Below are 16,046 nucleotides of genomic sequence, written 5' to 3'. Positions count from 1 at the left end.
GTTTTCCACTCTGCCCTTAGCAGCCACCCAGCCACTTAGTGAGGAAACAGGACTAGTGCCGAGCAGGGGCAGCAGCTTTGCCAAGAGCAGCCGTGGTTTCATTCTTATTTTTCTTTGCATCCTTGTCCTTCTCGATCCCAGTTTCTTCCCTCGGCAGCAGAACAGAAAGAAGGTGGGCTTCGGAGCCTTGCAGAAGGAAGGTCAGATCCTCGGCTCCACGCCCTGGGCCCTGGTGTAGATTATCCCCCTTCTGGCCCTCAGTCCCCCCTCCGCTCTCCCTAAAATTGTTTTTCGGAGACTGGGTGCAGATGAGAGGAAATGTCCCCAAATCACCCTCCATCCCCTCTGCCAAGTTGGACATCCCAACCCCACAAACCCAGCCGATCCTCTGGTGCCCAGGGAAGGCAACGGGGTTCCCACCTCCCTTGTCCGGTTCAGTGCACACCTCAGCACGACCCACTTATTGTCCAGGCCACTGTCAGGGCCAACAGGGTCTTCACTGAAGGGGAGACTGTGAGGGGGCGTGAAGACAGAGCAGGTACGGAACCCCCCGTTTGCTCCTTGGATCCTCTGGGAGCATGAACTTTTTAGCTACAGACACAAACAGTTCAGCACTGACTTCACCTGTCAGGTGCGGCAGCGAACTTCCCCAGGGACGCTTTTACCAAACGTGTTCGTCAGGGTGGGCTCAGCAAGGCTGCGTGATGAACCCAGCCGTTCCAGAGGATCCACTTTGCTGCTGCTGCTTGTGCCATCTCAGTATGTGGCCTCCGTGCCCGCCACCACCAGCCAGAGGAAGGGCCAGAGGGCCGCCTTTGGCTCCTCTCTCAGCCCGTTGGCCAGACTTAGTCACCGGCCCCGAGCTGCCGGCCAGGGAGGCTGGGAATGTTGTCTTTCTGGATATCTGGGAAGAGAAAAATAAAACAAGATTTGATGAAACCATAACATTACTCCTGCCACTCCAAACATCCTTCCTTCCTGCCTTTTAAAATTAATTAATTAATTAAAGGCAATCATTGGAGGTAAGTGTATCTCCATCTTGGAGAATATGCTGGTAGCATATGAACGGCCTCTGAACAGTTTTGCCATAAATATGGAACCTTTACGAAATCAGCCTTTCCTAAATTAATTTGGACAGCGAGCCCCTTTCCTAAGATGACTGTCCTTTGGCGCTAGTACTCTGAGGTGCACTTTGGGAAACTGTCCTAAATGAGTCAACTGTGGGCTTTACTTCTCTCATCTTGTACCAGCCACACCTTGGCGCATGTGTGTCTGGAACATGCGACACCCGCCCTGCCACCCGTCAACTTTCCTGGCCCCGCCCCTCCCCGTTTCCTGTGATTCACACCCGCCCTGGCAGCCACTTCCAGAACATATCACAGGGGAGGGGAGGCCTCAGTCATACGAGCTTATCTGAAAGGAACCCGAGCCCAACCTCTGACCCCAAAAACAATTTCTTCCTAGTCTGTTCAGGATGAGACCCTGCCCCTCTGTTGGACCTCCTCTGCCCCAGGACTCACGGAGCCTCAAGCTGGTAGGCAGCCCTCCCTCCTGGAGCTGGGCCTGCCCCCTGGACCCAGATCCCCCTTCTCCAGCTTAAACCTGGAGCGAGACAGCGAAGCCAGTTCCTCCACCACCAGGCAGATTTCTGAGGTCTCTAGAGCTGTTTCTTCACGTGTCTGAGTTTCCAGGCCCCGCACAGCCCTGCTCTCCACCCGCAGCCTCCTCATTCAAGGCGGGACTTCCTGTCACTCTCTCTCAAGGCGGGACTTCCTGTCACTCTGGGTTTAGATTCAGCATTTCATCTTCTGGAATCTTGATGGTGTCCCTCTCCACGTTGGTGTTAGTCACTCTCCAGCGTTGTGTCCCTTCAGGCAAACTCGGGGAGCACTCCTGTGGCTTCCTTCCAGTCACTGAGTAGGCCTGGGGGGGGGATTCAGAGAGGCAGAAGAAGATGGGGGAGCACTTACTGGGCTCACCTGCCAACCCACCCAGAAGCCAAGTTTACTCAGTTACTCTCCAGCTGGGCTGCCCCCCTGCTTCTGGAAACGGGCCCCTCCACCCCCTTTCAATGTGGTTCCCAGGGGCTGCCATCTCTTACAGCCCTGCTCACCTGCCCACAGCTGATTGGTCCAGGCGGGGGCTCTCGACCTGGACTTTGGCCTTGCCAAAGAGTCTGGTCAGTCTCTCACTAAAGTGAAAGATGTCAAAGCCAACGATCAATCCGGGCACAGGATGCCCCAGCACAGTGCCTGGCCCGTTGTGGGGGCAGGCAGGTGGGCTCTTATGTTGGCTGTTGTCTGATCTCTTGAGGCGAAGGCAGGGTTTAGCACATGTGATACAATGAGAGAAACGGAGCACACACAGGTGCACTCCCTGATGGAATCCCGTTGTGTACGTAGGTGCAGATGTTTACTAAAATGCATCAGACACTGAGAAAAACCATTGTGATTGCAGCCCGATGCCGACTCAGCAGAAAGCGGCAAAGCCTGTCAGTGCCTGGTCATGGCCCTCGCCTGCTGGCCTCCTCTCTCCGTTCTTGCAAGCAGCTAAAGGTGCTACCCGCTGCCTCCCTCCCTGGCCTGGGCCAACTCAAGAGGCAGACACAGTCCTGGCTTAATAGCTGTGTGGAAAACATCGGCCTGCAGCCTCTCGTGTGCCCTTGGATTTGGCTGTGTCCAACAGTGCAGCGTGCGGGTGGGTGTGTCCAGGGTTCCCAGGGATGCTCGGGTGCCCACTGAGGGGGGAATGGGATGGTGGTGGGCCAAGTGGAAGGAACCAGCCTAGAAGCTGAGCCCTGACTAAGCGGTCCTGGGGCTAGTGGGCCCTTTGGCATCTCCCTCCTGGGTGGCGCAGGAGAAAGTGGAGTCGCCTCCGATTCCAATAGAGCAGTGGTTCTCAACCTTCCTAATGCCGCGGCCCTTAAATACCGATCCTCATGCTGTGTGTGGACCCATCTGCACGCGGTCAGACCCGCCTGGGGATAGAGTGGTGTCTCGGTTCCTCAGACCATCGGAAATATGTGTTTTCTGATGGTCTTAGGCGACCCCTGTGAAAGGGTCGTGCGACCCCCAGGTTGAGAGCCGCTGCACTAGAGGGATGGGAGGAGGAGAAAGCATGGTGGCAGGACCCCGCAATCCAAGCAGACGGGCACTGAGCTCCTCCCTGGCCTGCAGGAGGGCGCGCCGTGTGCATTCCCAGCACTGCTGGCCGCGGCACCTCAGCGAGTCTCTCTCCCCCTACATTTCTGGGTCCAGTGCCCTGTTCACTGTACACATGCCCCACTCTGCTGGAGCCGACGACTCCCCATGAAGCAAGTCTGTCCCAACTCGGCCACCTTCCTGGAATTCAGCCCAAATCCGTACTTTTGGGGATTTCCTTCAGTGTTTCAAGGACCTTTTCCTACAAACAGCCACCCAAGAGGATGGATGTTCCAGCCCCGTTCCCTGCCCCGGACACCAACAGGCAACGGCACCCCCACCGCCTCCCAGCGCCAGCCAGCTGCGCACCCTCACCACCCACAGCCTCACCAGAAGACGGCCGAGAAGGACGCCCTGTCTGAGTGGTGGGCGAGTCTTTAAGAAGATGAAGCTGCTTGCAAATCTAAAACTACCTTTATTTGTGGTTGGCTCAACATGAGATGCCATCATCCATCAGCAGAATTACAAAACTGTACAGTAGGTACAAAAATAGGCCATTTAACTTCTGGAGTTACCCTCACATCATCAAGCTTTAAAAACACACATATAAATTGTACAATCTGGCAGTTTATAAAATATAAAGCTAAAAAGGGGGAGGATAGGTTCCACAAAGAGGATTGTATCACACAATTAACACACATTTAACAATAAACCATCCACAGAAAAGACACAATGGCACAGAATTTTTTTTAAAAAATCACTTAAAAATTAACATTTTTACCACGACCAAATTGTCCACCCTTTGCTAACAAAACTACTGTAAGGCGACCATCCTGTGGAAGGATACAGTATTTTTCCTTTTCCAGTTTTAAAATGGTCAGGGGTATTGTCCAAAACAAATCATAAGTCCTTTAAGCGAGTGCAATTGTAACTGGATATACTTCAGAGTAAAAGTTAAATAAATATAAATAGGTTAAATAAATAGGTCATTGCAAAAAGAACACTACATAGGGTTTGCATCTAAAGATGCCGCAGAGGTGACCGATAATGCTTTCTGGGTACGTGGGGACACCCCGTCACAGCTTCCGGGGTACTGAAAGGAATGCTGCACCCACCAAACACACGGAGAGCTTGGGGAGGCGGGGAGGGGGGCTTTGGCCGGAGTTGCTGGTTAAGGCTGCTCCAGGGGGAGGCTCACTACAGACGGTTCTCTGTGGTTTTCCAATGAACACAGAAGAGATTTGAGTGCTGCTACAAAAGCCAGAACCAGAGTTACTCATGGAAAATCACTGTTTCATAAAAAAGTATGGAAGAGGAGACACTTTGGTTTAAAAGCTAACGGTCCAACCCTGGAAAGGTGGAATCTGGCTCCTCTGTACGGGATGCCCGACGACTTCCTCGGAAAGGCCGATGCCAGGCCACACTCATCTAAACGACAGCTCCAGGCTGGTGAAGGGATGGCCGGGGCAAGGAAACGCTGGGGGACGAAGAGAAGGGATTTCAGAAACGAATGGGCAGAGCGAGCTACGGAGAATTTAAGGGGCCTGCACAGCGGTGCTGGGCTCTCTCCTAGCTCTTCCCCGACGCAGGCGTGGGAGCACAGCCAGGGCACCTCCCGCGAGGACCTCAAGGCTGAGGATCCGATGAACAGGGACAGAGGACGGGAACAGTCTTGGGAAATGTGAAGCTGGCCGGAGTCCAGCCTCTAAAAAGGCAGCGGCCAAGAGGAGAAAGCCCTGCAACCCAAAGGGCCTGCATCGCGAGAGGTCAGATCAACGACCAACTCGTCTGTAACTGCCGCGAGAAGGAGCTGCAAAGATGCACGAGCCGTGTCCACACACAGCCTCACCGAAAGGACCAGGATGAATGCTGATACGAACCTTTCTTGATGGAAAGAAAGGCCGCTGGACCCACTAACTGCGGACCTTCCAATCTAATGCACAGAAAGGGTGAGGGAGACGCCCCACGGGAAGAACCTAAGGTGACTGCGGCACTGAGGCCGGGGGAGGGGAGGACACCTCTGCACTCAGGGTTTCGTACCTCAGCAACTGGATGGTTTAGAGACGTATCAAGTAACACCAGTGACTCCCTAAAGTGCAAATGCTCGGACGCCTAGCGCTGTGTGGAGGTCTTTATACAATGAGATTAAAGCTCCAGAAGCAACAAGAGAAATTCTGGCAGGTGTGCTCCGGAGATTCAATACAAGGTTCAACCTAAGACATGAATAAATTATAGTGTCCTCAGGATTCCTAACAGATGCAACTAAATTCTGTTGTAGAAGTGAAGACCGAATACTTCTAAGATGACAACAGCCTTCCGGGAATCGTACGAAAGGTCAAATAGCTCAGCTGCACCAAGGAAACCCCCATTTCGGAGACTGAAACGGGGTCTATCAGAGGATGTTCAAGGAGTTTTCATGACAAGTGTCCATGCAAGGCCTCTTCAAACCGCCTGAAGGACTGACGAGTGACGGGTCCTAAAGGTGATGAAGAGACGATGGACAGAAAGCAACCTGACCAGTTCCGATGGGTCCTGGGACACGGGTGGCTTCAAGACTGAAAAGGTGCAAGGCCCAAACGCACGCGCCCCCCCCCCGGGCTTCTTCACAGTACTAGTGTTACTCACTGTTGTCTCTCACCACAGGCCCTTAGGAAAGCGGGGGTTTGCCTATCTTGTCCATCTGTCTGTTCCTAGCACCCAGTATCCCAGTATACGGTGAATGCTGAGCTTGAGAAAGTTGGGTATGATCAGCAGAAAAGGCATTTTCAGAAGAAGCTGTCCTGCAGGCACGCTGAACCAAGACAGAGAGAAGACGAGGACTGGCAGCGAGCGGCGACCTGGCTGCTCCCCAAGAACCCAGCAGTGACACAGCGGCACAGAAAGCCGCCAGCCCCCGAGTCACTCGTGGCACCTTCTCCACCTGTCTCTCGGGCCCAGGGGCAAAGTGACCCGCTGAGCAGAGCCGGCACAGGCCGATCGGAGCGGGGAGAAGGAACCTGTCCGGCTGTGCTCCTGAAACAAACAGCGTGGTGGAGTCACCATGCCAACCAAGGGCGCCAGGGTTCCAAGGTCGAAATGAGGTAACCGATGAGGTTGCAAGATGCAGGATAATATTAATTTAAGAGAAAAAGCGATTTGAGGATTATGAAGGAAGGGAACGGAAGTCTACAAAGGCAGAACGAGGGGTCCGGATGTGTGGCCTTCATGCACGACCCACCGAAGGTGTCACACAATCAGAAACAGTGATCTCTGCCGGGCAGTAAAACTTGATGGTAACGACCGTGCTCCCACGTGGAGTCCCCCGGTTCACGGGGGCTGGACCGCGACGACCTGTTCCCCCGTTGGAGAAATGACGCGAGAACTTCCTCACGGGGTGCCCTGCCTCAGCCAACCTCTAAGGCTCTCAGTAGAGAAAAGACAGGAATTCCTGACGGAAACTAAAACTTGAAAATTGTGTTAAATTTAGGGGGGAAAAAACATAATATTAACAATTTAGGGAGTGTTACTGTGAGGTTAACACGTAGTAATGCCAGAATGCTGCACTCTTCATCAGCACTAGAGAAATGTTCTGACTACGAACACTCTTCCTGGGGGGCTGGGGGTTTTCGGTACCACACGAAATAGAGGTATTGCATTTTTCCTTCATGAGTAAGCTTCAAGTTAAGTTTAACTTACCTGTGCTAATGTAGCCTTCTACAGCATGATCAAAATATAAAGTTAAAATCTACCAAGAGAAACAGAAAATCCTGTCCACGAAGTACACGGTGACCCTGGCTCCCACCCCTAGGCCGATCCCGCTGGCTCCAGGGACAGAAGCCTCATCACCTCCCTCTGGCCCAGGGCTTTCCCAGGTGGCCACTGTGGCCCCTGAGGCCTGCTCCCCTCCAGTCCTGAAGGCCTGTCCCTGCCTGGGTCCTTGATGGCCAGGGAATGATCACTTCTTGCCCCCATATATTCCTAAACATCCCTAAACGGTCCAGGGCACAAGGTCACCCAAGGCCACTATTCAGGCTACCAGCACACCGGGCCGCAGCTGCCTCAGAACAGAGCGTCCCCCCAGCACGCGCTGCTGACCTGTCCCAGCACCGCAGCCCCACGCTCGAGGCTCTCGCAGCTCCCGGAAACACTGGCTACTGTGACCTGGGATCCTGGGATACCTGGGTGCACTTGTGGTCAGTGATCGGTGCTCTCTGCCCCCAGGGACGACACCCTGTGACTGTCCTGCTCCTCCCAGCACCCTCACCTCTCCGGCCCCACCTCCAGCAGAGGCTGTGCTTAGTGTCCCGCCTGCTGGTCGAGGAGAGAGACGCTCCTGGTCCCAGCACGCAGGCAGAACTCAGGATTTCTTCCTCTCTCTTCCTTGAAGGCCCACAGGCTGGCATCCAACGGGAAGTTTAAAGATGCAAGTTCATCCAGGAGTGGGGGCGTCCTGTTGCTGCCTCTGGGACGGGCCCTTCTTGCAGATGTTCCCTGATGACAACGTTTTCACAGGCACATGTTCCCAGCTTCCTGCAGGTCAGGAGGTCACCTCTCCCCTTCCCGGGGTCAGCACCCTCCTCTGCTGGCCGCAGAGCAGGCAGCTCAAGGCACTGGGTTTGGGAGCCTGGCCTCCTTGCTCAGCGGGTAGGCCTCAGGCTCTGGCTTGCAGACATCAGGCCCTGGCTCAGAGGGTGTCTGGAGTCACTGGGGGCTGAGGCTCCGGGGGCAGGTGGACGTAGTAGGGCTGGAAGAGCCTCTCGTGGCTGCACAGCTCCATGGCCCGGTAGGTGTGTGAGAGGAGGTGGGGGAAGCGGGACGTGAAGTAGCGCACGAAGTCGTCGGGGAGGGAGCCCAGGGTCTCCCGCACCTCCGCGGGGAGCTCCCGGTAGTGGTGCTTCTGCAACAGGCGGACACACAGACACAGGCTGTCAGTTAGAGCCGTGGATGCTGGCAAGAGATCCCTTTATTACTCAAGGAAGACAGAGTGCTAGTTGGTTTTCCGTAAAGAAGGGAAAGGTTTAAACGGCCACAGTCCATCTCGCTCGCCTGGCCTGCACCCCCCCATACAGGAGGGGGCCTCGGAGTCGAGCAAGGCCCAGCGTGGGGAGTGGCCGGTCAGGCCGCCTGTGACTTCGGGACCCAGCGAGGCTCCTGGCAGCCTCAATCAGAACAGTCACCTGGAACTGAAGTGTCTGTCCCAACAGGCGTGGCGCCTCGTCTGGGCCTGGGCCCTGTCTGAAGGCTGCTCAGTGACAGCTTAGGCCAAGAGCACCCCTGATCCCTCCAGAGAACAAGTGGGGCCCCTGCCCCAAGGCCCTGGAGAGGCCCCGTGTGGGAAGGTGCCCAGAGGGTCCTGTTAGAGGGGTTTGCATGGCACTGGCTCAGGCAGGGAGAGGGTACCATACAAGTCAGCAGACACCACAAAGGACGCCAGCCTCAGACAGCTGCTTCCCGGGCAACCCCTCACCTCAACGTCCCTGAAGACAAAACCCGTTTAAGGGAAGAAACAGTCTAGTTTGTCAAGCCTGGCTAAGGCCGCCAGCCTCTGCGAGGTCAGCGTCCCGCAGAGAACGAGTAAGAGGAGGAGGGGCTGTGTTGCTGGGCTCACACCCTCACCTTATTTCTCATGGCTCGGAGGAGATCTCTGACGGAGCCGCCTTTGTAGGTTCTGAACTTGCGCAGATCTAGAGGAAAACGGAGAATGCAGTGTAGCAGACACATTTAGAAAGAAAACGACTCCTGGGGCTCCTGGGGCAGTGTTGGTGTGCACCCCACCTCCTGATGGCACCAGGACCAGAGGTACCCACTGATGACACACACTGGTATAGTCCCCCGACTTGCATCCAACCACAGGCGACACCCACAGAAAGCCTCGACCCCGTACGTGGTACTTGGAGGCCAAACGGCCTGGAGTCGCCTTTTCCACAGATGCTACTTTTAAATGGCTGGTCTGGAAACATTTGTGGCCACGTTTACTCCCAGGGTTCTGCGTGGTCACCTGTCTGGAGGGGGACGGTGATGTTCTCCCTCCAGTCCATCTTCACCACAGCTCTCCCGCCTCTCTCCAGCTGCTTCACGATCGGGCCGTCCAGGGATTCCCTTTCGATTCGGTCACTCACGTCCTGCGAGGGGCCACAGGTGGTGGTCAGTGTGGAGAGAAGCTGAGAGCTGGAGGATCGACGCCAGTAAGAGCGGTCACTGCGACCCGAGTCTCAGCCCGGCTGAGCCTGTCTCGGGGGTGGGCAAGCCCCTGCCTCCCCGTCTGCGGACGTCCTCGGAGCTCATGTCCGCTGCTCACTGCCGAGAGGCCCACACTGACCGTCTCCACGACAGCGATGACACCGGTGCACACCTGCCCACAGACCCTCACCTCGCCTGCATTTCTCGCCAGGGAAGACAGAAACGTATCACCTCCCCAAATACCTGGCAATGCCACGAGGCCTTAAAGCATTAAAGCGCTAAAGGAGATCATGTCCGTTGAGCCTATAATTTAACCTCTGCCTTAAAATCTGGGCAAGGACTGAGTACAAGAGGATAGAAAAAAATCCAATATAAGGAAATGTTTAAAGCTATGAAATCTGAATGAAATTATATGACGCCTGAGGAAACGTCAAAATCACCCGGGGTGGAGAGGGCAGAGGCCGGGTTAGTAACTGCGGAAACGGGCTGACGGCTAACCGGGAGTTCATCATCGTACTCCCTCCACCTTTGTGCACTTGAAAGTTCCCGTAGTGTAAAGTTTTCAAGTTATGGCCCATCTATATGGTGGAGTACAACTGGAATTAACATTTTAGAACTTTAACATGGAAAATACTTAAAATATTATATACAGTAAAAAAAAAAAAAAAAAAAAAGGCAGTAAGTAGCAAGGTACAAAACTGTATACATAGTTTGATCCTAATCACACTTTTATGAAGAAAATATATTAATATGTCAGGCCTGGTTACTGCTAGTTATGGGATCATGGATCATTTGTGGGGATTTTTAAAAACATTTTAAAGATTTGATTTTAGAGGAAGGGAGGGAGGGAAGAGAAACATCGACGTGAGAGAGAAACATTGATGGGCTACTTCCCACATGTGCCTCAACAGGGAATTGGACCTGCCACCTTTTGGTGTACGAGACGACGCTCCAACCCGCTGAGCCCCCCTGGCCAGGGCTGGATCGTTTGCTTTATAATTTGTCCTTGCTATCTTTTCAAAACCTGGAGAAAGTTAAATGCGAGTCTGGGTGAAGAAAACAAACGCCCCACCTGGAAGAACTGCAGCTGCTTCTCCAGGCTCCAGAAGAAGGGGTGTTTCAGCACGTGCTTCGCTGACGGGCGCTTCTGAGGATCCATTGCGATCATCTTCTCTATCAGTTCCCGGGCGATGACGTCTTCTACGGAGGACCACAAACAGCGACGCGTGATCAGCAGCCCAACGCCACAGCGAACTACCCCAACCTTAGGCATCCACACGTCCTTGGACTCAGGATTCCACTGACAGGAATTCATTCCAATAACATAATTAAGAGCTTCCACAAAATCTTCAGCTAACGAGGAGAGTCCTCACCACGGTTTGTGGAAAGAGCTGGAAATACCCACTATTAGAGGCTCGGGTGACTGCCACGCCTCCACAGCCTGAACTGGGGGCCCTGAGCATGACGCCCTGGCTCAATATGATCAACACAGAGAGACATTCAAGGGGAAGCTAAAAAAAAGAGCATGTTGCAAAACAGTATGTACCTTTCAACCTCATTTTAAATAAAACATGCATATATGTCTAGATAGATGACAAGAATAATATACAAAGGTATCGAAAGCAGTCATTCGTCACTGTATAATGGAATTACGGGCCTTAAACTGTTCTGTTTTTCTACAGGGAATAAGGAAAATTAATCCATAAGCAAAACAGTAAGTTAATTTTAATTAAGAAATAACAACTGGGTGTCATGGGCGAATTATGACACAGAACGCCCTGAAGTCAGGAAGAAAGGCTGGTGCTGGTGCCTCGAGAGCAAGGACAAAGCGGCCTGTCCCCACCCCAGTCTGCACCCCAACCACAGCTGCAGGCAGGAGACAGTCCAGTAGATGACGCACGGACCACGTGTCTTCCTGAATGTCGGTGCAGGAAGGACCTCGGATTATTTAACCCTCACAAGTCACAAGCTGGAAAACACGGGTCCCCAAAGGGGGTCTTGCCCAGGTCACACAGGTAACTGGGTAACCTGAAGGAAACTCAGAGCTTCTTGCTTTAGAAGGAGGTGCTCCAAGAAGAGCCCCGCCCGGCCACCGGTGAGCAGCTGGAGAGAAGGAAGCCATCCGGCCTCGGGCTACTCGGGCACCTAGGAGTGGCTCTCGCCCTGCCCGCCCTGCGCTCGCTCACCATGCTTCTCGGGGTGCAAGCAGTCGAGGCTGTAGGCGCCCAGGAGGATGTTGGCCTGCCGCTGCAGGGACTTGCCGAAAGGGTGGCTGCCCTCAGAAATCACGTAGTAAAAGACGCAGCCAGCAGAGAAGATGTCCACTGTGTAGGTCTGAAAAGAAGTGTGGGTGTCAGAGGACTTCTGGGACCTCTCCCCTCTCAGCCGCAGAGAGGAGTGCGGCCACTACTTCCCCCGCGTTGAAGGTGTCGTAGGAGGACCAGCTAACGTTGGCAATGCTCCAAGTGGGGCTGGGCAGCCTGCAGGGTGTCGGGTGTTCACCTTCGAGAACGTGGACTCTGGAGCTCACTGCCGGGCCGCTGGCTCTGCCACCTGCCAGCCTGACCAGTCTGCACCTCACTGTCCTCCAAGGAAAATGGAGAGAACAATGCTATGCTTCCCGTGGGGACGTTGTGAAGACTGAGTGCAGTAATGTAAACACGTACCTACACCCAAGTGGGGCCCACAGGAAGCACCCCCTGGCCGTTGGCTGCTCTCACCCAGCCCTCGGGGAGCTCCTCGGAGGCAGGGATTTCTGTGCACTTGCCTCCCTAGTGTACCCCAGGGCGTAGCACAGTGTCTGCTCACGACAGGTCTTAAAACTTTGTTAATGAACAAATAAAACACTTGCTGGTTCAAAAACTCCTCTCACAAATCCCACGAGCCATTTTGTGTCTGCGGGGACTTCTCTGCAGGGAAGTGTGCCTGATTTCGAGCCTGCACTACCTGGATGTAACACTGGGTGGCTCCCTGCTGCTGGGCTCCACCACGGAGATTCTCCAGCAGACACGTGAGGACCCAGGGGGAGAACCCCAGCAGCTCTCACCTTCCACACTGCAGAACACACGCCTGTAACGGTACTACACTGTCACTCACCCTCAAAACCGCCCTTGAGGTGAGCACAGCAAGTGCCACCATTCCCAAAGACATGGACAGAAAGGTTCAGTGAGTGACGAACCCTGGGTCACTGCAGGACAGTGACAACCAGGACAAGACTCGGGTCCTCTAATTCCCGAGCCCAGCCATCTTTACTCTGTCTCATCACAGCTGTCCTCACGTAGCCGACAGATTCGGGACAGGAGGAACAAGTCCACCACAGCTGAAGCTCTTACCTGTCACTTCACCTACTCATTAAAGCTCCCCATTTTCCACAGCCTGTGCTGCCTGACGCCCAGGACACTCAACACTGATGCCGGGGAGCTCTTGTCCTACGTGCCTGGGTCCCTCTGCTCCCTCCAGCTCATCTCTACGCTCAGTTATATTCTTCCCCAAACTTACTATTGCCACTTGTTCTTGTAATTTAAATATTCCATATGGTTAAAATACGACTGCCAACAAGTTGGAGGAGAGCTGAATCCTTGCAAAGATTCAATATAAGGGAGTGGCCCCAAAACTCCTACGAATTAGATGTGGGAGACTCATCCGTAAGAGGCAGGGACATTAGTAGTTAAAAACTAGGATTCTGGCCCTGGCTGGTTTGACTCAGAAGTTAGAGCGTCGGCCCTGGACCAAAGGGTCTCGAGTTTGATTCCCTGTCAAGGGCATGCACCTGGGTTGCAGGTTTGACCCCGCCCCCAGCCCTGGTCGGGGTCATGCAGGAGGCAACCAATCAATGAATGTGTCTCTCACACTGATGTTTCTCTCTCTCTCTCTCCACCCCATCCACTGCATCTAAAAATCAATGGAAAAAAAATCCTCGGGTGAGGATTAACAACAAAAAACTAGGATCCGGCTCTTAGGAAGTGTTTGAAATGTCTAAGTCTCAACCCAGAAGGTACAGAAAGGGCACGTGAGTGTGCCTTACACAAGAGGAAAAGAACAATTCCATTCAAGTTGGATCCACATTCGAAGCAAAACCTTGACCTATATCAACGCTTTCTATTACTTAACAAATCACAGTGCTCGCTTTAAGTTAAACTATGCTTAAAATGTGACGAATGTCCTTGTGACGCTTCATCGTAACCGACTTCTCTGATTAGCTGTCCAGTGCTGGTCCCAGGGAACCGGATGACACGGCCCCACAGAACCTGATCTGGGTCAGGAAGCCCAGGCTAAGGGGCTGAAGCTCGAACAGGCTCTTAGCCAAAGGATGAAGCAGCCTGCCGGAAGGGCACCCAGGGGCCCAGTCTGGAACAATTTGAGTATCAAAAGAAGAAACAAATAAAATAAAATAAAAATAAAAAGGACTATAATGGATTTTAACACTACTTTAAAAATCCATGAATTTATAGTGACAAAAAAAGAAAGAAAGAAAAAGAAAAGAAAAGGAGAGAGAAGGGGGATAAAAAACAAAGCTCTTCTTTTTTTTTTTTTTTTTTTATCCTCACCCGAGGACATTTTTCCATTTTTTACTCAGATAGAGCGGGAAGGAGAGAGAGGAAGAGAGAGAAACATTGATGTGAAAGGGACACATCAAGTGGCCGCCACCCACACGACCCAACCAGGGCCGGGGACAAACTGCAGCCAAGGTACATGCCCTTAGCGGGAACCGAACCCGGGTCTCTGTGGACCGCAGGCTGACATTCTAACCGCTGAGCCAAACCAGCCAGGGCACAAAGCTCTTCTTTACGGAAAAATGTCAGCAAGTAAATGCAGAAGTCCCAGAGTCAGTGATTCTGGGCAGGACTGTCAGTGGGTGCTGCACCACTGGGTTAATGACTGTCGGTTCACAGGACATTCCCACTGTGCCAAAATATCACCCCACACAGAACTAACAACAAAGCGGAACACGTACTTCACAGTGGAGATAAAAGCGGTCACCACCTGCACCAGGTGAGCCAAGTTCACTAGCAGGAGTCCACTGGTACACCTGCCACCTCGCGCCTCCTGATGCTGTGTCCAGTGACCATTTCTACCAGAAACATTGAATTCCAATCCCATTGCTCCTTTAGACTCACTTTTAGTTCCCAGGAAATCCAAGGAGCAGACAAGCAAGTTAAACACCACCATGAGGGCCCTGGCCAGTTTTGCTCAGCAGTTAGAGCATCGTCCTACGGACCAGAGAGTCCCGGGTTCAGTTCCCGCTAACGGCACATACCTCGATTGCAGTTTGTCCCCAGGCCCCGGTTGGGGTCGTGTGGGTGGCGACCAATCGATGTGTCTTGCTCACATCGATGTTTCTCTCTCTCTCTCTTCCCCCTCTCTCCCTCCCGCTCTGTCTGAAGATAAATGCAAAAATGTCCTTGGGTGAGGATAAAAAAATTAACAAAAAAAACCCACGAGGAAACGAGGGAGCAAATCCCAAACAGGGCTTTCTACAGACAAATGCCTGTGTTCTTCACATAGTCACAGCCACGGAACAAAAGAGGTCAGAGGACTGACGGAGATTAAAGGAGAGATAACCAAATGCAACGCTAGGCATTTGACTGGACCCTGGTGTACAAACACCAGCTCCGTAAGAGACATCTGGGGAAATCTGCATATGGACCGAATGTTAGACATCAAACGCTAACTATTGGGGACTAATACTGTTATAAAGCTTAGGAAGCAGACCTTCTTATGTTCAAATGGTTCAGCAACAGACAGTGAAAAATATTAACAAATGCTGAATCTGGGCGGAGGTACAGAGATATTCACTGAAACAGACTTCCCATTTTCTGTGCGTCTAAAAATTCTCAAATAGAAAGTTGGGAAAACAAAAACGGAAAAAACGAGTAAGAACTGGAAGTCTGTTCACCTTATGCAAATTCTGAGCTCTCTCTCTCTTCCCCCTCCCTCCAGAGTGACTGGACAAGGAGGGACAAAGCCCACAGGCACTTGCCCCACCGCCCCTTTGCTCATCTGGCCGTGACACGGTGTGGGGCGGGCCAGCAGCGTGCTCTCTGTGAAGCAAGCGTCCCTCCAGCTCCACGTGCCCCGGCCCACGTCTAGAAGTTGGAGGCTCTTACTCCTGAAGAGACAAGAGGCCGCAGTTGCCAAAGGACTGTGCTCACTACTCACGGGGTTCTCCTTGCAGTCTTCGCTCAGCATCTCCGGAGCGATCCAGCCTTCGGTGCCGGGCACCCCCGAACGGCGGCTGAAGCTGTGCCTGCCCACGGCCAGCTTCTTGCAGAGGCCGAAGTCAGAGATCATGGCCTTGATCCTGCCGTGGGCACTGGGCATGGAGAGGAGGATGTTGTGCGGCTTCAGGTCTCTGTGAACTAACACGAGACTTTGGGTTAGTCCAGCATCAACCCCCAGCAGTGGCAGCCTCCCCTGCACTGGTCGCGCACCCTCCTCAGACTGCCAAAGGTTTCAACTGCGTGAGAGGGCCCCTCAAATTCCTACACCCCTGCACCCAGTGATGCAGCACAGAGCTCTCTCTGGCAGAGGCAAGGCCCACCCAAGCGAGCTGGTGGCCCGCCCAGGCTGGGGCCTGGTGAAGGGGCCTCTCACCAATGTTGAGGGAGTGCAGGTGGGCCAGGCCGGAGGTGGTCTGCTGCAGCAGGGCGATGGGCTCCAGGCCGAGGTGGGCGAAGTCCTTCTGCTCCACGTACTGCAAGACACACAACGCTAGCTCCCGGCTCATGGCCTCGGAACTCGGCCCCT

The 16,046-nt window shown here is 53.4% G+C and overlaps 1 protein-coding gene across 2 annotated transcripts in view; it reads right to left on the bottom strand.

Moving 5' to 3' along the window:
* Window positions 1-4,270: 4,270 nt before the first annotated feature.
* ERN1 (endoplasmic reticulum to nucleus signaling 1) overlaps window positions 4,271-16,046 on the bottom strand; it is an 80,638-nt gene continuing 68,862 nt past the window's right edge. For both annotated transcript variants that reach the window (XM_036268297.1, XM_036268298.1), the window contains 7 exons: window positions 15,894-15,993; window positions 15,459-15,658; window positions 11,486-11,633; window positions 10,372-10,499; window positions 9,118-9,241; window positions 8,736-8,803; window positions 4,271-8,016 (listed from right to left, as the gene is read on the bottom strand). In XM_036268297.1, coding sequence (XP_036124190.1) covers window positions 7,804-8,016; window positions 8,736-8,803; window positions 9,118-9,241; window positions 10,372-10,499; window positions 11,486-11,633; window positions 15,459-15,658; window positions 15,894-15,993 — 981 coding nt within the window. In that variant the 3' untranslated portion in view covers window positions 4,271-7,803. The remainder of the gene's footprint in view (window positions 8,017-8,735; window positions 8,804-9,117; window positions 9,242-10,371; window positions 10,500-11,485; window positions 11,634-15,458; window positions 15,659-15,893; window positions 15,994-16,046) is intronic.

This window comes from Molossus molossus, unplaced genomic scaffold (genome assembly GCF_014108415.1).
Source record: "Molossus molossus isolate mMolMol1 unplaced genomic scaffold, mMolMol1.p scaffold_m16_p_19, whole genome shotgun sequence".
Classification (NCBI taxonomy): domain Eukaryota; kingdom Metazoa; phylum Chordata; class Mammalia; order Chiroptera; family Molossidae; genus Molossus; species Molossus molossus.
The sequence above is the reverse complement of the archived record's forward strand: the minus strand, read 5'-3'. Positions and strand labels throughout refer to the sequence as shown.